General features: G+C 42.9%; 1 protein-coding gene across 4 annotated transcripts in view; it reads right to left on the minus strand.

Moving 5' to 3' along the window:
• Nucleotides 1-19,896, minus strand: part of LOC308303646 (uncharacterized protein) — a 68,465-nt gene extending 48,569 nt beyond the window's left edge. For 2 of the 4 annotated variants that reach the window (XM_080748084.1, XM_080748083.1), the window contains exons 1-3: nucleotides 19,388-19,896; nucleotides 11,952-12,146; nucleotides 579-806 (exon numbers count right to left, since the gene is read on the minus strand). In XM_080748084.1, the coding sequence (XP_080604210.1) occupies nucleotides 579-806; nucleotides 11,952-12,146; nucleotides 19,388-19,474 (510 nt within the window). In that variant the 5' untranslated portion in view covers nucleotides 19,475-19,896. The remainder of the gene's footprint in view (nucleotides 1-578; nucleotides 807-11,951; nucleotides 12,147-19,387) is intronic. The other 2 variants (XM_080748086.1, XM_080748085.1) reach the window with 2 other exon arrangements.
• Between the last annotated feature and the right edge of the window lie 2,807 nt (nucleotides 19,897-22,703).

The following is a 22,703-nucleotide window of genomic DNA, read 5'->3' on the forward strand; positions in this document are numbered from 1 at the left end:
TTGAAGCCTCTCCCGCCTCATTCAGTGCAGACTGTCCTCAGTTACCGTTGTTGCCTATTGAGCTTGGCACATTTCCTGGGGCAAGCGGCCCAGATCACACATGTCAGACGTGTCTTCTTATTTTACACTCTCAAAAAGCACCTGCAATGTAGTGCATTAGTGCATTTTTGTCCTGAGGATGACGATCTTGACATCAAATATGAAGAATTTGAAATCTCGTATGTTGGGTCCCTGGCACAAAAGTATTTCTACGGGGCGACGATAGCCTAGAGGTTGAGGCGCATACCACATATAGGCTCTACTGCAGCCTGACAGCGTGACACAAGTTTGATTCCTGAGCCCGACGCCCTTTGCTGCGTGTCACTCCTTTCTTCTCTTTCCCTGTTTCCTGTCACACACTCTACTGTGCGTATTGAATCTGAACAAAGGCAGAAAAGCCCCAAACATATCAACCAAAAAAGAAAATCTGCTATTTACGGAGCACAACACCGAGGAGAAGCAGAGCGAGGGACGCGAACGGCGCGAGAGAGAGGGAGTGAAAGTGCTAGACGAGAGAATCATGCCGTGCATTCCGGTACCTGCTTGTCCCTCTCCGTGGCGGTCAGGGCGCTCTCCAGCTCGTCCAGGTCCCGCCTCAGGCTGCCGCACTCGGCCTCCAGCCTCTCCCTGTGGAGGGCCAGCTGGGCCGAGCACGCCTCCTCCTCGTCCAGGCGCTCCGACAGGCCCGACACCTCCAGCTCCAGGCCGCGCCGGGCCTTCTCCAGCTGGGCACAGCGCTGCTCCGACGCCTGGGCGCTCTCCTGCTCCTGGTCGAAGGAGGTGGGGTGAGGACAGGCGGTTCAACTTTTTCAAACATCAAACATTTCATGTTCAGGTTTTCCCTTAACTCAAATTTGGATCCATTTGTATACTGTCAGAGTTAAGGGAAGGTACAGTCATGGGAAGTTACAGTCATAGTTACAGACTTGTAAGGGTACAATTTAGAGTCGCTGGATTTGTATAATGTCAGAGTTACAGACTTGTAAGTGTCAATTTAGAGTCCCTGGAATCCACTTTGAGAACCACTGAGATAAAGGAATATACCGCATGTCAGCGACAATGATTCTTATTGCAAGTATACGCAGCAAAAGTGTGCGTTTAAAAGCAGGTCGGAAGCTTGAGAGCGGCTGATATAATAAATATCAGAGGTTAAGGAGGAAAGCCAAGGCGAAAGGGAGTAGATAAATTGGAGATATGAAAAGGAAAACAGTTTAGATAGGATGGAGACATATAGGAACATTTCTGTAGAGAGGATAAAAGCAAAGACAGAGAGATACAGTAGGCCTACTGTAGCTAGGCTCTGATGAAGTCTTACCGGAGGCTATGCTACAAGCTGCAACTTATCCTTCCCCGAGTCAAATACAAAACCTTGACTCATTAGCCTGCCTCCTCGTTAATATAATGCAGCTCGGTGACGTATGGACCGGACCCGATAAGCAGGTTGTACTGAGCAGCTCAACATTTTGTCAAAAAGGGCTGATTGTGAGAGTCTGTTGCGATTACCACTGTTTTCTTATGAACCGGTCATCATGGGCAAGGCGTCTGCTGTCAGCTAATAACCCAAATATGTGGGCATTCACACCATATCATCAGTGGACTACATTTCCATCTGCATTTGTTTCCATAAAAGTGCTTGGCTCGTGCTCTTTCCAAGACTTTGCTTTTTGAAATTGATCTCAGCAAATACTGTTCTTACTTTGGTGCATTCAGCCTAAGCTTTCTGCACCATATGACAGTGTCACCTTTCACCCCGGCCTTAGAACAGGTGTAAACCAGTATGCAGGTAGGACGTGTTCATTCATGACTTCTACATTAGGCACACAAGCTGTAGGTACACACACCCACATGTGCGTGCACGCACACACGCACGCATGCACGCACGCATGCACGCACATGCATGCACATGTGCACGCACAAAGCACTCACACACACACACACACACACACCAGAGAGAGAGAGAGAGTTACCCACAGCTGCTAGTCTGTGCTCCAGTGCGGTGCTATAGCTATCCCAGTCCAGGTCTTCTGGTTCTGGTTCTGGGCCAGGTTCCACCTGGTTCCCATTGGCTTCCTCAGAGTCGTCAGAGAGGGAGTGGCCACGCTGCCGGCCCCTCGCAGACATCGCCTCCATCTCGTACTCGCACCGTAAAACGTCTCATATGCTGCACGCCTCACCTCTGTGGTAATCCAACGCCTCACCTGCACATGCACTGCACTGCCTTGATTCTGACGGTGGAAAATAAACTTACTGTGCTACTGCAACACTCCCCAGGCTCCACTTTGACTGGCTAAATCGTTGGATGCTCTTGGATGTTGTTGTTCCACTTCCCTTGTTCCTGTAAAGGTATCCCACTCTTGTTCCGGTCAGCCGATTCCTCCCAAGCGCTCCTCTTCCTCGCTGCGTGCGTACACAGCTCTGGAAACACTCTGCACACCTGCCGTTGCCTCCCACAGCTCCTTAATCTGTCAGCCGCTTCAGTTCTTTATCTCCCCCTCTCATGCTCTTTCTCTACTCTCAGTCCACCATCCCACCCCCTCTTTTCATAATCTATGCTGCTGAAATCCAAACATTCTTTGTCAACTTCTCGTCTACCTTGCCTCTCCTATAAGCAAGCCTCCGTCCCGCTACCCACTACAGATCCATACACATACACACACACACACAAGCATGCAGTTACTCAGCGCAACTGGCAGCTACCCCAGTCCACTCTCAATGCTGAGCTATACCCCAACAACCTGTCCTCTCTCCTCTGGCTCCCAAAACAGGTGTCTCTCCCCAGTTTCCCGGGATCCAAGTGTCTCCCAGAGGGACGATCGTTGGTGTAGGATGTCAGGTCACACACACACACAAATGCAAAAGAAAAGTCCTTGGACGTTGTGCGTTCTCTTCCCAGAAACACAACCCTCAGCTCCACCATCAAAGCCAGCTGCACCACACAAAGACGTGGAATACAAGGGCAGTAATTCCACAGTCAGAAATGCACTTTTATTCTCTGCGTCCATGTAATAATTGACATAAAGTTCTTGCATGCATGCCCACGCCCACATCATTCCCACAATGCCACGCCATTCATCTTAGCAAGAACAACAGAGCATATTGTGCTTTAGATGTAAAACTCAACTGATCTTCATGAATGAAGCCACCCGGACTTGCATGACTAGTAGACTAAGCATTCTATATCTGAGGTAAACATCAAGCAGTGATGCGGGCGGAATCATTATTAGGTATTGTATTGCATTACAAACAACTTTGCAGGTATAAACTGAAGACATGACATGAAGACAACAAGGCAAACTACAACACATAGTCACAAGTATTCATGATTTTCTTTTTTCTTAAATACTTCCTTCCCACAAACTTTGGAAGCCAATTATGGCCAATCAGATTAGAAGGCAAACTCTGATACACTCCAGAGATTTGGTCAAAATCTGGCAGAAATCTAGACGTGAATGGGCATGGCCTGTAGACGATTCCCTGTAGATGCAAACTGCGGTGCAAACAGCAGCCAGTGGTGGAGTAGAAGTAAAATGGGAAAGTACTGTACTTAAGTAAATGTAGGCTACAAGTTACTTTACACAAGTGTTTGCACCGCTAATGGCGGCGGCGCCCTCTCCAGTGTGTCGCTCAGAAAATCGGTCTATAGACTATGGGGAGTTGCGCCATGATCCAAAAATGGATTTTGATTGTACAACGTATGGTTCAAGAGTTATATTTAAAGCAGCCTGGTACACTGTCACCATGAGGCCGATTAAAACAACGTGGGTCTTCCTTGGCCTACTGGCAGCTTGCATGAAAAGTTTGACACTGATAGGACCAGCGGTTTCCAAGATTAGCTGTGCACAGACAGATACACAAACACACAAACGGGGCAAAAACATAATCTCTGCCTCCCGGCCTTCCAGCTTGGAATATTGTAGAGCAATCTGACAAGACCAGTGTATCCAGAAGAATACTGTTGTTGTATGGCGATGGAGCCTGACCTCTCTTGATTATATAAAGCTAAAATAGCAAAGGATCTAAAAATGACCAGAATTGGATCCAGTTGAGCCATGTCCTGGAGGATAAGCACCCTGCCAATACCACTGGCCCGTGGAAGGCATCCAACCACAAAAACATTAAAACAAAAGTTTTTCTGAGAATTCTTTTCCCCCACATTTTATTTTGACAATGTGGTCAGAATTCTTGTGCAGACAGGCAGCACAGTGGAGTCTGTTCATGGCCGTCCACTAACTCCCACATGAGCTAAAGAAGCTAGAGACACTAAGCAAGCCCAGACTGCCTCAACAGACCAACACTTCCATCCAACACTAACACTATTTCTGACAAGGGTGACTGCCAAAGACTAGGCTACCCTTGTTTCAATGTGACCTTTAAGGCTGTCTTCAACTTTTCAGGCCAAGGACCCCTTAGTTGAGAGAAAGATGAAGCGGGGACCCCCACAACCTTTTCATAGATTCATTCCATATAGTTTCATCGTTTCACAGCACAATCATCAGTTTATTTTGGATTCATATACTGTACATTTGTGTTTTCAGATATTTAACCACTTGAACCGTCAATACTTAAACTTGACCTTTCACTCTGTACTTAGTCTGCTCATTTTCTCCCTCTACACCAAAGCTCTTTGCTGAAAATAGCCGATCTACAAGCTCACAACGCCTCACAGCGTGAGGCGCTGTGAGCTTGTAGATCTGCTATTTTTGTCTAAAGTTCTCAGAATATGTATGCTATAGGGTTCCAGTGGTTAATGTAAAAAAGGAGAAGCAAGCTTCTATCACACAAATATTTGGTGGACCCCCTGTTGAAGACCCCTGCTTTAGGGGATCCGATCACAACAGACTGCATTAGCTAAGAGGTGTGTGGATGTTTAGAAGTCACACTGAGCTGGCATTGTGATCAGATCAGCCAGGCGGATCATCCAGACCACCTCGTGGAGTATTAGAAGAGCTTGTGTTGTGTTCAGAAGTATGAATAATCTAGATGCCATTGACAGCACAGTATATAACAAATATAACTATAACAGTCTTATTCAGCCCTGACATATATTATAAAATAAGGTACAATGAAATGCATATAAGAAAATTAAGAAATACAATTGTTAACAGAAACATACTCTCTCAAAGCCAGTGCCATTTTAGGTCACATATTCTTTGAGGTTTTTTGTGGTTGACAAACAACTTCAGGGTGCAATTCCATCCCACTGGACCCGGTGGATTGCATGAGAACAGGACATTCAGAAACAGATCCAACCAATGGCCCCTGGTGTGGATGCACCAAATTGTCGATGTGTACATTCCATTGACAGAGGTTGTGCATGGCAAGTTCGTCATGTCTGATAATAAAGGGAGATGTACTGTATACATTACACACAGAACCAAAAACACTCTAGCCTGCTCTCGTCAGTGTTTTACTTGCCCCTCTCCCACAAATCTCCTAAAGCACTTCTAGAATAATCTCTACAAAGTCTCGAATATGTTCGTAGCATTTTACATCACCTGACTTGAGTCATTTTTCAGATGTACAGTATCTGTCAATACTAAACTTGAATTAACATTGAAAGGAATTGCCCATGATACTAATTACTGTGTAATGTGAAGACATACAGTACAGTAGGTGTAGAGAAGATGACAGGGGAGGAAAGTGCTCTGGACGCACAGACGATTACTCCCCTGACAAAAAACTCACTCACCTCTTCAGACTCCACCTCACCCTCTAGCACTCCTCAACTCAACTCAACTCAACTCAACTCAACTCAACTCAAATGCACTTTGTAAATCGAGTACAATAGACCACAATGGAAATGTCCCCCTGGGGATTTTTGTGTTAATCTTTTAGCATAACCCTTGACTGTACTACCTGTAATAACCATGTGAAAAGCATTAAATGTAGAATGCTTAAATTGTGTTGTTTTTAAAATGGCATCGAAGCACATCATTATCTGAGCAATAAATTCAAAATGTAACGTATTGCACAGGACAGAATAAGGCCAACACAAACGTGACTGCCAGGACAAGGCACTCAATTATCTTATCACGTGTCTCATGTGTATACACAGATTTCTCTGCTGCCAAAGCCATCATGTGCAACACCTGGTCTGAATGCTCATCTCTCCAAGCTCCATCTTATACCGTCTTCCCCAGATGCTTCTCTGCTTCCCTCCTGTTGCCCTTGAACATCTAAACGCAAACATTTCCTCTACCCATGTTCTCTCCATCTGCATCCATCCATCCACCTCTCCCAGCCATCTCTTCACGCCAGAGTCAAAGGGTCCCAGAAACCCTCAGAGCCAGTCCAGACTAAGACTTTTCCCCACGGCAAACTGTGGCATCTGGATCGCTCTGGAGGTCTGAGAGAGAACTCCACCTTTATTTCCAATTAAACAGTGCTCTTCTCTCTTGTCTCCTAATTGTCTCTCTGTCAGTTTATCTTCCTGAATTCTGAATATACTACAAAATGATACAACATGCTTTTTTAAGATCCCCTTGTTGTAAATGTTGCTGTTTCTTGTTGGAATTTATGCAGGTCATTGGGTTTTTCTGAGGCCCAATGACAAATTAAAGACTGGACTGATCGGGACATGCAAGTGTGTGCGCGCACACACACACACACACACACACACACACACACACACACACACACACACACACACACACACACACACACACACACACACACACACACACACACACACACACACACACACACACACACACACACACACAGTAGGGTGATTATAAGGAAGGCAGAACAGCGGGACAAACTTCCCCTGGAAACCTGGACAGCTTCCTGCAGCCAGCAAGCACCAAATAGCTCAGACAGGAGGGTCACATTTCTCACTGGAGTCAAATCAGAAAAGGCTCCAAGGTATGAATTATGCTGCCTGGTTCCGTCTCCTCCACAGATTAACTTTATTATTTATAGTTGGCTGATCTAAGAAGTGAAAGAAAGCCAGAGAACACCTGGTGATTTCAATAAAAAAAATAATAATAACTTTGTTCTAAAAAGTGTTGCAGAGCCCACCACTTATCAAGGCTTTTTTAAGTTTAGAGAAAGACAATGTGGATGAATGATGAATCAGCAGTTGAAGAAGCATGATTTAAAGGACCACAACTGGTTCATCACTAATGCTCATTATAATACGGTATCATTTTTGCCAGACCCATGAAATGGGTAGGTCTACATAAGCAAATGTCGGTCTGTCCCTTTTCTATATAAAGGGTATATATGATGATGACATGATGATGACATGCCTACAAAAGGCATGATGTCATAAATGATGATGACAGACAGGGGGTCTGGCACAACCAGGTTGACCTGGTCTAGTTGGTCTACTTGAGGCCCAATCTTTGGTCTACTCGGTCCCTGTCTCAGAGTAGGGCTGTGAACACCTACCAGTGACATCATCGATGAGGAATCCAAGCTAATAAAAACTGCAGGCTGGAAAGTTAGCATGCAATAATAGTTTAAAAATTAAACATTATAATAAAACATTCAAATGACCAAACCTGCCATTAATCGGCTATTTTTGTATAAAATAAGTATAACATAGTGGTTGATTGGTTCATTTATGTTAATAACACATTAAATCTACATACTGACGTGTAACCAAGGTTTTCAAATAGGCCTAACTGTAGTGTAGTAAAAGGTAAAATATTTACTTCTGAGCTGTAGTGGAGTAGAATGTAGAGCTAGAAGTTTAAACTATTGAAAAATAGGCATACTCAAATAAAGTTAAAGTATCTCAAAATTGTACTTAAAGGGATATTCCACTTTCAAAAAAACTTTTGGTCATTTCATCATCTAATCAGGCTTTTATGAACACCCTGAACAGATTTTAATTAGCTTGATTGAATATTTAGATATTTGATGTAAATGTTACCAGGCCCTCCAGGCCCAGGGCCTCTCCCCACACACACCCATTGTAACTTCAAACTTCATTTTAACCATGATAGATTCATTAAAAACACACATAATTGTTCTGGTGACCCATACTACCCTCCTAATATGTGAGCAGGCCGTGTTTTTTCGATAACATTTTTCATTTATTTTTAATTATTATTATTTTTGTATTTCATTTTTTCCATTTTTCCAAATAATTATTAAAAATAAATGAAAAAAGTTATCGAAAAAACACAGCCTGCTCACGTATTAGGAAGGTAAAATGAGTCACCAGAAAAAATAATGGGTGTTTTTAATGAATCTATCATGTTTAAAATGAAGTTTGAAGTTACAATGGGTATGTATGTGGAGAGAAGCCCTACCACTGCTCCCTGTTGAAAGTGGAATATCCCTTTAAGTGCAGTACTTGAGTAAATGTACTTAGTTACTTTCCACCACAGGGAGGAATTGTCATCTAACATGCAGGCCTGTCTAATCGCAATTATTTGACATAATCGCAATTATTTTGTCATAATCATCATAATCGTTTCCATGTTGAAAAATAATAATATTTTCAAATTCATGTTAAAAAATAGTGGAAATAGCAAATCTACAAGCTCACAACGCGTCGCGATGCGAAGCTTGTAGATCAGCTATTTCCACTATCAATGTCATTTTTAAGTATAAAGTTGTCAAATGTGTCAGTAATTTCTTTGTATATTTAGGTTATATGTCATATCTGCCATGTGCAACCTCAAAGCCCATAAGCCAAAACAGAAATGTAATTGTCAGCGACAAAAACACAATTAAATCGTTAATTGCAATTATTTGAGTGACAAATTAATCGTCATGTAAAATGTCATAATCGTGACAGCCCTACTAACACGCAGGCGACTATGCAGATAATACTTCATATCCAGTCATTCCAGTGGCACCAACAGATGGCCACAAGCCATTCTCAACTCTCAATGACAGTTTGATTTGTCAGAACCAGACAGCAGTAAAATACAGAGCGAGGGGGGCAGTCGTCCAATTCTTTGATTTTCTTTTTTCTTCAGTGCATTCTTCTGAAGCCATCTGAAGGGTCTGCTAAGGCACTCAGCACCAAGTAATGACTAAATCCCCTGGGCAACACTGGAGTACTTTCTCCAAACACTGGCAGTATAGCACTGTTCAGGGGCGTCACAAGGGGGGGGGGGGGGGAGTGGGACTGAGTTACTAGGGCCCAAGGTGGAGGAGGGGCCTTAATTATTTTATACTTTAGCTATTGAAAAATAGCAGATATACAAGCTCACAGCGCGGCACCGAGTGCCGCGCTGCGAGCTTGTAGATCTGGGGCCCTATTATGATCCAGGTCTTATGCCTTAACTTCTTTGCCTTTTTTTTACTATTTTGTTTAAGTTTTTTAAATATTTCAAATAGCTGATCTGCAAGTTCACAACGTGCAGATGTAGATCAGCATTTGAAGTATTTAAAAATGTTTTTCAAAATAGTGAAAAAAAGGTAAAGAAGTTATAAGGCATAAGACCTGGATCATAATATGGCCCCTGCTATTTTTGAAAAGTTGTGAAAATGTGTGCAGATCTTTGAATATATGCATTTTTTTAAGCGAACATTTGTAACTCAAATCTTGCTTCTGGGGGGGGTCCCTGGAACTAAATATTTTGAGATGGGGGTCCGTGGCTAAATACATATCATTTTGGGGGTCCTTCACATGAAAAGGTTTGAGCACCACTGACATAGAAACGGATTTTAAATATTCAAAGACTTTTTTCACAATTTTATAAAAATAACAGATCTACAAGCTTGCATATCTGCTATGGTGAGCTTGTATATCTGCTATTTTTCAATAGTTAAAGCACAAAATAATGCGTGATAATACGTTCCCAGTCTAAATGGAGAACATTTATGGGGGGCCCGCAGTGAATCCTTGTACCCACTACCAGGGCCCAGAATTTGGTGCGACACCCCTGAGCACTGCTCCGCTCCCCTCTCCTTCTCCCCTTCCTGTCCGCCACGCTAAAGCCTCTGCCCTTATGCAAGTTTCATTCCATTATGTTACATAATGACTATTTGAAAAATGTGACAACTACTGACAACATGATTATTGCCATGAGAATCAAACTCAATGTGGAATATGTAGTGCGTTTTAAGGCGGACATCGTTACTTCCAAAAACAGATCAAAAAGCTCACAACGCGTTTGCCATGTGACACAGTTTGCAGATCTGCTATTTTCACTGTCCTTTTTTAAAGCTTGGATCATGTTTGCCTATAATATCATATGAACGTCTGGCTGAAAAAATCACCATTGAGGATCACCATCATTACTTTCGAGTGATTAAATGACAAACTAATGAACAAACTGTTCAGCAGAAACAGATTTCATCTTGCCTTCCTGGCAGCTGAGCGATGATGGCTAAAGCAGTAAGTACATCAAACACCATTACAGTCTATAGTATGTTGATCCCTGCAACAAAAGAGGGCGTGTCTGTCAAAGGGTTCACCTCACTGTAAAGCACTCAATCAGAGGCAGAGAAAACAGAAGGATGTGAGTCAGCCACCCCCAGAGGTCTCATTAAACAAACTAGGGATGGGATGGGACAATATGGAAACTCCATATCACGATTATTGTGACAAAAAGAGATCGCGATTTACGATATTATCGCGATAATCAAAATCCATTATCCTGGGGCGGAACATTTGCGACGCGTTGTGAGCTTGTAGATCGGCTATTTTTTGGCAAAGACATTTGATAGAGTGAAAAAAAGACTGTACTATCAAGTACGTTTATTATAAGTACCCTTTACCAATAGAAGGTTTAAATGGTACCGGATATGCAGCTTGGCAAATAAAAGGTGAATTAATCCCTGTGCATATATCACGATAAATTAAATATCCACGATACGATTATCGTGAGTGTTTTTTATCACGATAGACGATAATATCGCTTATCGTCCCATCCCTAGCTGTGAGCCAGCCACCACGAGAGGTCTCATTAAACAAACACACTGTCCTGTTTCTCAATAAAACCATCTACTGTAGAAATTGGTCAACACAGCAGTAAAAACCACAGAGAGACAGAGACAGACACAGGCAATAAAATACCTAGAACAAGCCATGTCTGTCATGCCTAAAGGGTATCATTATGCATTTAATATCATCCACCCATGGAATAATGACCATGTTTGAAAAATTCCTTATTGAGCAGAAATTCAACCCAATCTTGAATAATCACTCCTTTCTTTTTTGTTTAAATAAGGATAGCGACAGTGAGATGGAGAGAGAGAGGGGGGGGGGGGTAAAAGAGAGATTGAAAAGAGAGATTGAGAAACGGAGAAAGACAGTGAGAGAGAGGTAGAGGCAGAGAGAGAGAGAGAGAGAGGGGCCGAGAGAGGTAGAGAGACACAAATAGGCAGAGAGAGAGACAGAGTTAGAGAGAGAGAGAGAGAGAGAGGCAGAGAGAGAGAGAGAGAGAGAGAGAGAGGCAGAGAAAGAGAGAGGCAGGGACAGAGAGGCAGAGACAGAGAGAGGCAGGGACAGAGAGGCAGAGACAGAGAGAGTGAGTGAGGCAGAGAGAGAGAGAGAGAGAGAGAGAGAGAGAGAGAGAGAGAGCATCCCATCAAGAGACAGATGGACTATAGCATCAGGCTCAGAAGGAGGGTATAGACATGAGACTTACAGCTCGGTACAGAGGAGGGTACAGAAGGAGGGTATAGACATGAGACTTACAGCTCGGTACAGAGGAGGGTACAGAGGGTACAGGGTACAGAAGGAGGGTATAGACATGAGACTTACAGCTCGGTACAGAGGAGGGTACAGAGGGTACAGGGTACAGAAGGAGACTTACAGCTTGGTACAGAGGAGGGTACAGAGGGTACAGGGTACAGAAGGAGGGTATAGACATGAGACTTACAGCTCGGTACAGAGGAGGGTACAGAGGGAACGGAAGGAGGGTATAGACATGAGACTTACAGCTCGGTACAGAGGAGGGTACAGAGGGTACAGAAGGAGGTACTATAGACATGAGACTTACAGCTCGGTACAGAGTGGCCACCTCATTGTTGTCTTTGCTGAGCTGGCTGTTCTGCTGCTCCAGCTCTCGGACCCTGGACAGCAGACGGTCACTCTGCTCTATGGCTCTCCTCAGCTCCTCTCTCTCCCTCATCCCTGCCGCCTGTGTCTGAGCGTGCAGCTGCTGCTGCTGCTGCTGCTGTGACAGAGACGCAACCTGAGGCAACACACAGACACACGCACGCACGCACGCACACACACACACACACACAAAGCCTGATATTTCAGCCTGGCTGGCTGTCTGAGACTCTCACTTATGTCTGGAGTCTAACTGAACAGTCCCCCCCCCCCCTCACTTTCCACACACATGAAAGTGTGCACGCACACACACACACACGCGCGCTAACAACCATACTACTCTGCAGCGATCGTATTGTATGCCTCGTGTATGCCCTCAAACACACATATGCACATACCTGCGCATATGTGGCTGAGTGCACATCCACACACATCATGAGACACACACACACAAACACACACGCACGCACGCACGCACGCACGCACGCACGCACGCACGCACGCACGCACACACTACTCCCTCTTTCTCCAGATGGGCCTCCTGCTGGCTCCCTTTCACTAAAACAATCTGAGATTTCCTCCTCATGCCGATGCAGCACTCCTGCCCAACACCCTGCCGTCTGCAGAGCCGTTTCCCCCCTTCAGACGTCCACAGAGGTGTGCGTGTGATGAGATACTGTATGAAAGGCATTAAGGCTATGTAAACAGGGCCAAGCTCCAGGAGTTTAGAAAGACTCACATAAACATCTATCAAAAAATAACAGCTTCAGACCAAACGAAGTCTGGTCAAAACACTCAACCACTCAATCGTGCAATCGTTTCCAGACGTTGCATCTTTCCCAGGAGCCAGTGCAGGTGTAAAAGGCAGCTATAAGCAATATAGTATGTACAGAATCTAGTTTAAGCTCTGGTAGAATCTTGAGTTTATTATTGAGTTTTAATCTACCTGGGTATGATATAAGACAAAATATTTTACAAAATATTGGCTATTATCTTTATCTGTTGCTTTAGTGCTCTTTTTATTTACCCATTTTGCCTAATGGTGATGACTTCTTCTTATATATAGTGTATTGGCAGGATCTGCTTAATTTATATACTTTTAGGTGCTAAAAGTGTGATTTTGAGACCTGTTTCAGAAGGTTTTGTATCGCTATTTACAGTTCCTCCATCACAGAGCAGCAAAGTAACAGATAAAAATGAAATTGCAAATGGCAATATTTGGATTGATATCATGGCATGCCCTGACAACGCATATTTATACCAAAGCTCAATCACTTTAACCACTTTCATCCAGTCCCTATTTTGGGCATGTCATTATAGGCAAATAAATTGTAAAAAAATATATAATATAAATAAAAGTACATGTAGTGAGTTAATATATCGTACATTTTTGCTTGACGAAACCATCTAATAATGACAAAATATTAAATAGGATGCAAGCGGTTAATTCTACTTGAAGGTCAGATACTGTATAGTAGGTGCGGTTTGCCACATGACATTTAGACAGTTACTGTATTTGATTGTCAGTCTGTACAATCCTTTTCAGCTGAAAACCTTTCTTGTCACGATTTGAATCATTGCACTGCTCCCAACCACACCCATCTGGTACTGCCAAGCAAATAAAACAAACACTAACGCAAGTGTTTGACCCGGGTCAGACAAGTACCTGGTACAAAAGACCCAGGTTCATGTTGGAGTTCCAGCAGCTGCGGTGCAGTTCAGTCAGGGGTAGACAGTGACGTGGGACTGTTGATGGTATGTGCATGTTATTGTGGGTAGAAAGGTTGTCGGTTGGGTCTCACCAGTGCCTCCCAGCAGGGGCGTCACAAGGAGGGAAAAGTGGGACTGAGTTACTAGGGCCCAAGGTGGAGGGAACTTCATTATTTTATACTTTAGCTATTGAAAAATAGCATGTATATATAAGCTCACAGCGCGCGCTGCATGCGAGCTTGTAGGTCTGCTATTTTTGAAAAGTCGTGAAAATGTGTGCAAATCTTTGAATACATGTATTTTTTAAGCGAAGGTCCATGGCAAAATACATATAATATTGGGGGTCCTTCACATGAAAAGGTTTGAGCACCACTGACATAGAAAGATAGGTTTTTCAAAAAACCTTAGAAGGATTTGAAATACTCAAAGACTTGCACAAATGTTCACGATCTGCTATTTTTCAAAAATAGCAGATCTACAAGCTTGTATGTCTGTTATTTTTCAACAGTTAAAGTACTTTGGGCCCAGAATTTGGTGCGACACCCCTGCCTCCTAGACCAGTCCGTCCTCATCACAGGCAGAATCGCTTGCTAAAGAGGCTTCTCTTCTGCTGGGGCTCCAGCAGCCTGTTTGTGAGCATGTGGTAATGTGCTGAACACCCCGCACGTACAGTACTGTAAACTAACCTGGGAGATTTACGGCGGAATTCCGTGCAACCTGAGATCGTTATCTGGGCTTTTGTTTTTCTCTGCAGAGGATTGTGTGTACATATGTGGTCGATGTGAATCATTTGAGTTCTTAAGTTGCACTTAAGAACTTAAGTATAGCAAATCATCCGTTCAAATGGCATCTCTCTGGATGTTAATAATGGTATACTTTTTTATGATCAGTTCTCCAGTGCATACTAATATGTTTCATACATAGAAAAGATGGTTTATTTTGTGACATTAACAATTTAAAATGTAGGCATTTAGCGAGTGCTCTTATCCTTAGCAACTATGTGAAATCATAGAAAATAGCACAAAGTACAGTACAAAGAATACAATTTAGTCAGTGCAAAAGATAGTATTGTCTACCAGGTAAACATCAAATGTAGTATCTGTCTAAACAACATACAATCTACGGTAAATTATTTGTGGTCAAGTGAAAACAAGCCTATACATAATGCCATTTGCAGCACAGAGCAACAGCTATGTGAGCAAGGTCAAGAGAGCCTCTGGGATGAGACTTTACAATGCATGGCCACAGACATCCTTTTTCCTTGCAAGATATTTACTTTGTCCATAGCCTTGACCTATGGTACTGTAGATGCGTCATCCAAGACTGCTAATGTACCTTGCAGAGAGCAAATGCCTATATTGTATGCATTGTGCATGCCAGAATCAGTCAATCTTCCTTCATTTTCTCTCCACACCTAGTGTAGTAACAAGATTCTACAAGTAATTTTGGCCTGGCTACCAAAGCATAAATTTGTATTTCCCTTGCCTGGAAAAACAGATGTGAGCTAATTTTCCACAGCTAGCTCTGAAGAAAACAGGGTTTGAGCAAGAAAACCGAGTTACAGAGACAGGCGCACATGCACACGCACAATAAACTTTCTCTCTCTCTCTCTCTCCATCTATCCCTCTCCAACACACAAACACGCACGCACACAGGCAAAGACAAAGACCTGTCGTTGCTTGAGCCCTGGTATCTGCGCCATTGGGAAATGAGCTGTCATTAGCCCAACTCTTTAAACCGAGCGGCCGCCAACAGTAAATTTACTTCTCAAAACTGACACACAGTTTGTCAGCTGTAAATTAGACAGGGAACTGTGGCAGGGCCTCACTTAAACGTCTGCCAGTAATAATTGCCACCTTGCCCAAATAGGATTTTAGATTTAGGATGGGTGTTTTAACTTCAATCCATGAGGATAGATTAACCTCCTCCTGATGCCTAATGTGGCATGCGCTAACTGAAAATAGCCGACCTACAAGCTCACAACGCATCACATCCGACAACATCGCAGGAAGAGGTGTAAATCATCACTGCCAAGTCTGAATTTCCCTTTGGGAATTGTCAGTTAAAAACACACAAATACATTGCCTGTCAGTGCAGGATTTATTGCCACACTTATCTTTCTGCACGTCGAACACCTCAAACTGTGCCAAACAGAGGGAGAAGATAAAGCATGACACATCAATAGTTCAGCTTTAGTAGCATGATCACAGGGCTCAGCCACCTAAGGCAGAGGATATTGTTGGGAAAATTGCGAGAGCACCAGCTAAAACCCAAATTAACTCTTCTCTTTGTTAAAGTGCACGATGAATAGTCACTATGGTGTTGCTAAGTGGTCGTGTTTTGACTTGAAGTAAAAGGGGGTGTTTGTCCAATTTTCTTTTTGTACGTACAATATGTGTTTCACATGACAAAAATATAGGACGCCAGGTTGAAAGTGGATAACTGACACACAAAACACACAGGGGTTCATGACTGTGATTTATGCACTTTTCCACTCCGTGAACCGAACTCTCCAACTTTCCATCTCATTTGCAGCTCTGTAAATACCGGTTGCTCTTCCAGTCCAAGGCATCACACCTTTTTCATAACTCTTCCATACGGTGTACGGTTTCCAAAAATACTCCCCATTCTTTAGATTTCTCTTCAATGTGGAGGTGAGTACTGAGTAGTATATCGTCGTTGTCGGGTGGAAAACTGGTATGTCCAAAACCGTTTGTATTGCATTTTTAAAATGATTTAAACTAGTGAAAACAGCCAATCTACAAGCTTGTAGATCAGCTGTTTTCACTACTTTTGTACGATGACCAAATGATGAAGCAGGGCTTTACTTTGAGAAAAAATGTACAAATTTAAACTTGGAGATACAAGGTTTCTGCCCGACAGTGACGATATTATTCCCATGATCATCATCCTACTCAGTATATTATTTTAACAGCTGTATGCCACCTCTACTCACATTTACACCTGTTAGAGATCAGAATGCTATTGACTATATTTCCTCAAGTCCTTGAGCATGTCGGCACAGTATATCGGTGGTTTTCAACCTTTTTCATATGAAGGTCCATAATTTATTCTGCATTTGAGACACGGACCACCATTTGATGAGGTTTAGCCTCTCAGACCTTAAGAGTTAAAGAACTATAAGGGTCCATTTGGTTACCAACTCTCCATCATTTAGTTGAGGACCACCTGAAAGGCTGAAACCCCCTCAAGGACCACTGGCTGAAAACCACTGCTGTATATTATCATGGCCATTATGCGCACCACCCAGATAATGTCAAGCCAAACTGACTTCATAGTAGGACTGGGCCATATGACTTAAAACCAGTATCACGATTATTTGAAACATGTGCCTCTATTACGATTAATGAATGATTATTTATTTTTATTGTGAAAATAGCAGATCTACAAGATCACAATACATTGCGATGCAACGTTGTTGTGAGCACTAATCAGACTAATCAATTTAGTCGATCATAAAAATGTACTTACATTTGTCTATATCCACCTCTTTCCGCGGGAATTTACTGGAGAATGTTTTGCACCACACTGCACCACACTTCCGGTTAACAGCAGACATACAAGCTCACGTCGCGTCGCAGATGCAGCCGTTGTGAGCTTGTAGATCACACTCGGCTATATATATATATATATATATATATATATATATATATATATATATATATATATTTAGTTTCTATTATTCGGTTATAAGTAAATGGTTCGAAATATCTATTTTTGATATATTTTCAGTTAATTGCCCCACATTACTTCATAGTCATAACACATGCAAGTCCAGCACAGTCTGGGTTCCACAGTTCCACTTAGGAGTACATGTACTTTAATGCACTAAAATGCTTCCAGGTGAGTGGACTGAAGGGTGCAGTGGCCCAAAGCCTGGCCTCTGGCTGAACCCTGTGCCTGGGTCATGGAGGAATGCACAGCAGTACTTTGATCAACAGAGCAACTCAAAATTAACTTACACCCCTCTGATGTGCAAGACGGGGGGGATAGGTCTGTTATTATAATACTTTATACATTATGTATAAATGACATGATTGTTGTAAGATAATAACAAACTCTACGCTGAGCAGGAGCGATCACTGATGGTATTATGAAATGTTATGTGGTTCTCCATGGTGACAGTTTCTTTTCTGGCCTTTTCCCACAAGGACTGGTTAAAAATGTAATAGTAAAAGTATAGTCCAACAAGTACAATCATCACAAAACATCATCAAAAGCAAAACTTCTTTTGTTTTGTATTATATTCTACCCTGTCTCTAACTAGTAACATTTGAAAGGATCTCGCCCAGCCATAATATTCTTGAAGATTAAATTGCTAAGATTGAAATCTTCCTTCCAATTTCGGCCAATTCAGTGTTATTACAAGAGGCAGGTGCCTGTGTTGAGGAGTACATTATTCTTATACTGAGCCACATAGAAACTCTGATGACCCACATGCAATAAGTATCCTCAAAGAGATCACACAGCTTTTCATGTCTTTGTTGCAAGACACACCTAGAACGAATGCCAGGAGAAGGATCTGTACGTGTATGTACTGTATATGTGTATGTGTGCGCACGTGTGTGCGTGCATGTGTGTGTGTGATAGAGAGATAGAGAGATCTCCCCTACTGATCTCACAACTCATAAAAGCCATCATGGTTTGCAGTGGAGAGAAGCAGTTTGATGCCACACAGCCGTGCATCATACAGTAGATTGAAAGATAAGGCCTTGAGATGCGCTCAAAGCACAAACCAAGCATGCAAACTGCACAGCAACACTCCTATCTGAATGTCTATTAGACACCCAATGTATTCAACAAGTTGAGATAGATCTCAACTAATTCCCTGCACCTCAATCGGTTGCTTATGTGTGGCTGGAATTTACTGTTAGGTCCTCGGGCATTCTTGTGGCTTGTCCCCCTGAGCATTCTTCTGCTAAAAGTTTAGCGCTGTCTGTTATTGAGCCAATAAACTTGCCTTGCAAACTGTCAGCACGCGTGGTATTGTATTAAACCAGAAAGAATGAAATCTGTACGAACATATAAACAACCATACGTCCATACTATACACACAACACGCACTTGTTTGCCCTACACACACACCAACACCATAGTACACTAGAACAGTGTTTCTCAAAGTGGATTCCAGGGACTCTGTGGGTTCCTTTAGGAGGGTCTAAATGGACCCATACAAGACTGTAACTCTGACAGTGTACAAATGGATTTGTACACTGTCAGAGTTAACGGGAGACCGTGAAATTTAAAAGTTTGAGAAACACTGCACTAGAACAAAGACCAGCATAAACCAATAAGTGTACACACATGCACGCACGCACCCACGCACACAAGGACTCCCTCTGCTGGATGAGGAGAGGCCTCCCCTACCAGTGGGGTGGGCCTGCAGCGAGGAGGGGCTCTGAGAGGGCCATCAGTAGCAGCGTTACAGGCTGAACGCTCAAGCGCTTCCACATTCAATGCAAAGACAGACAGAGGCACAGGCAGAGACTGAGGGGACACACGCAGCAGTAGCAGAGGGAACCCATGCAACAGGTATGCAAAAAATGCAGAGAAATTCAGCTGGAAGAAGGCGTCCCTTAAGAGGGACAGACAGACAAGACAGAGAGAGGCAAAAGCAAGGTGAATGGGAAGCCAGAGGACATTCCTTACGTGTGCCAGGGTGTCGCTGTGGTGGAAGCCGATGGTGGGTCTGTACTGGTGGAAGTCTGTCTGGATCACACACACTCTCTTCTCCATCCTCACAGCAGCAGCAGCAGCACACTCAGGGAGCAGTGGCCCATGCTGCCTTCACCCACTGGGCTCTGGGGAGGGAGTGAGGGAAGTGTGTGTACACTCGCTGCTGAGGGCTCTGGGAGTTGTGTGTGTGTGTGTGTGTGTGTGTGTGTGTGTGTGTGTGTGTGTGTGTGTGTGTGTGTGTGTGTGTGTCTGTGTGTGTGTGTGTGTGTGTGTGTGTGTGTGTGTGTGTGTGTGTGTGTGTGTGTGTGTGTGTGTGTGAAAGTGTGTAACTCTTGCTACCTGACCCTGAGAGAAGCTGAGCTGCGAGGAGAGAGGAAGGGAGGGACGGAGGGAGAGAGAGGAGAGGAGGGAACAGACTCACAAAAAGGAAAACACAAATGAGCTTCTGCAACACACACACACACACACACACACACACACACACACACACACACACACACACACACACACACACACACACACACAAGCACCCCCCTCCCCTATGCCTAAAGCTACACCACCCACTGACAGCAGTGGGGAGACAGACTGCCAGCCTCCAGCAGAGGAACCCTCATGAAACTAGAATGAAATATTTAAATCACCCAGGAGAGAGAGCAACCGCGTGCACAGAGACACACACACACACACACACACACACACACACACACACACACACACACACACACACACACACACACACACACACACACACACACACACACACACACACAGCATATACTGTAAAGTGTATATTCTGTTGCTGTACTGTATATCTGCTTAGAGACCATACAAAATATTCTTTTGTTAAAAGAAGTGATAATAGCTCTATATTCTAATAGCAAACACTTATGTTTGTTCAATAAATACATATTCAGGTTGGTATAACAATTGTATTCAATCAGGAGAGAACTCATACAGGATAAACAAGTTTGGAAGTGATGAATCAAAAAGTGAGCAGACAAAATTGGAACTGTTTTGAAGCTGATAAATGGGGAATCTCTCTTGATTGGCTGAAATTGGCAACCCACCTGAAAATATTATTTTATTTTGTTTATTAAAGAGTTGAAGAGACTGGGAGATCCGGTTACTGAACAAACACTCTATAGCAATCATTATCAGAATATAGAGTTTTAATGTTTTAGTTTGTTTTAACAATAAACATCACTTGCACTAACTTCAATCCCTTTCAATTAAATATAGCTGTGTTATTGGCCATAATCTAATCGTATACTGTGGACCTGTTTCACAGTGGACGTTTTTACATCAACAATTACAGCTGAAGGTACCCTGAAAGTTAATTGATCTCAGAGTGTTTTTTTTTTTATTATCTTTCTGTGTATCAGCATGAAGTGATCTGACATCTGTACAGGAGACATGTTGGCACACAGTAACACCTAAATAAAACACACCCACAGTTAATGTTATTACCTTCAGTAGACTCATCTCATAATGGACAAGTATGACAAGAAACAGTATTGGGTAAATATTACATTGGGTAGATTGAAGAACCTTTTTTTGCAGGACTTGAGAATTGTCTCCGGTGAAACGCTCGTCTCCAGATTCTGTGCCTTCCCACAGCACAGTACCTGTCACACCACTCAGCCTGGTGTGTAGACACACTGTCAGTCATGTTGAAAATAAAGGTACTGTGAGAGCTAGCGGGGAAAGGGAAATCACGCGTGAAATGATATGTTTACCTTACAATTGGAAAAAATGACAGGGGGAAAGATTCACTCGTTTCATCTTGGAGAATGGAGGAGACAGGTACAGTAATTGAACTTTTTAACCAACCTGACAGTGGAAAAATGAAAACAAATTAACAGCTTAAATTATCTGACAGCCGATGACAGCCGTTAGTTTTGGGGATTTTCTTTTTCTTCCCAAATCACCGAGTTGAGTGGATGTGTGAGAAGAATGTGACCTTACAGTCAGGGAAAGCATACAGTGCTGTCTGTTAATGTCAGCACACATTTTACCTGAACAATATAAGCAGACTTACTTACCACAAATCACATTTCTATTGGGAAATTACTTTAGCAATTAATAATGAATTCATATGATTGAAACAGACAGAAACGGTTTAATTTACAGAATACTGGTGTACTTTGTGATCCCTGATGAAACAAGTGGTCCTTTCTGTTTCAAAATTACAGGTGTGTGCTGACATAAGTACTAATGGAAAAAGATTGGTGGAGTGAAAGATATGCACAGAGCAAATTTCGGGCTGATGTTTATCCCAGCGGCCTTCAGTTTCCCAACAATTTCCCTAGTGAAAGCTAATATCAATCAAGCCGCTCCGCCTCTAACCCTTCAGCAGAGTGCTTGTTCCTATGAGAGATGGTCTATGCTGAACCCTCGGGGTTCTTGTGCGGCTTATCATTGGCAAGGTTCTACTTTGGCACCCTGCCATGTCTCGATGAATCGCAGCTATTGTCAGGGCAACGCACGAGGAAGGTGAGAAAGCGCGTGCGTGCCGTGGCCATTGAGACTCATGTCACAAAAGGCGGTGACAAACAGAAACACATATGCCACTGAGAAAACACCCCACACCCACGACTGTTGAGCCACAGGCAAGTGCAAACCACTAATCGTCAGGACAAATAACATATTGTAGTAGTGTACGTTCTTCTTTGAAACATACACAATCTGTAATGAGGACAATTAGGGGAAAGTAATCCAACCTATTTGTCTGGCTTAGTACACCGTGTTATTGTACAGTACACAATAACACAGTGTTACCACCTCTTACGGCAAAGAAAGGAAATCTTTATTGCTCCAAGAGTAAAAACAATAAAGCCAAGTTGATTCAGTAATATTAATCAGAACATTTCTTTCACTCATAGGAAAATGCTTTTTTAATGCTTTCTATGAAGTAGTGACATAATAACTGCTATTACCGGGTAAATGCTGTGATCTCACTACCTACTAGCATCTAATTATACAGTACATTTACCCACTACTGTGATGTTCTGCATTTAACCTGCTATCCTTGGGCAGAGATCTAGGATCAGCAAAGCCAATTCATTGACCTGAGAGGAGAACAGTGCTTCTGATCTTAGATCAGGGTTTTTTGAGGGGCATATTCCCATTTTATCTGTCTTGCTCCGGCATGTTCTTCACAGGCTGTATGTGCATGACACATGTTTATGGTATTTGATTAATTAAAGGTCTTGAGCCTGCATAACATTATGCGTCGTTCAAAAGTGCCAGCTGATTCTTGACATAAAGATTACCACTCTGGTAAAAGGCC

This window comes from Nannobrachium achirus, assembly GCF_963921795.1.
Source record: "Nannobrachium achirus genome assembly, chromosome: 18".
Taxonomy (NCBI): domain Eukaryota; kingdom Metazoa; phylum Chordata; class Actinopteri; order Myctophiformes; family Myctophidae; genus Nannobrachium; species Nannobrachium achirus.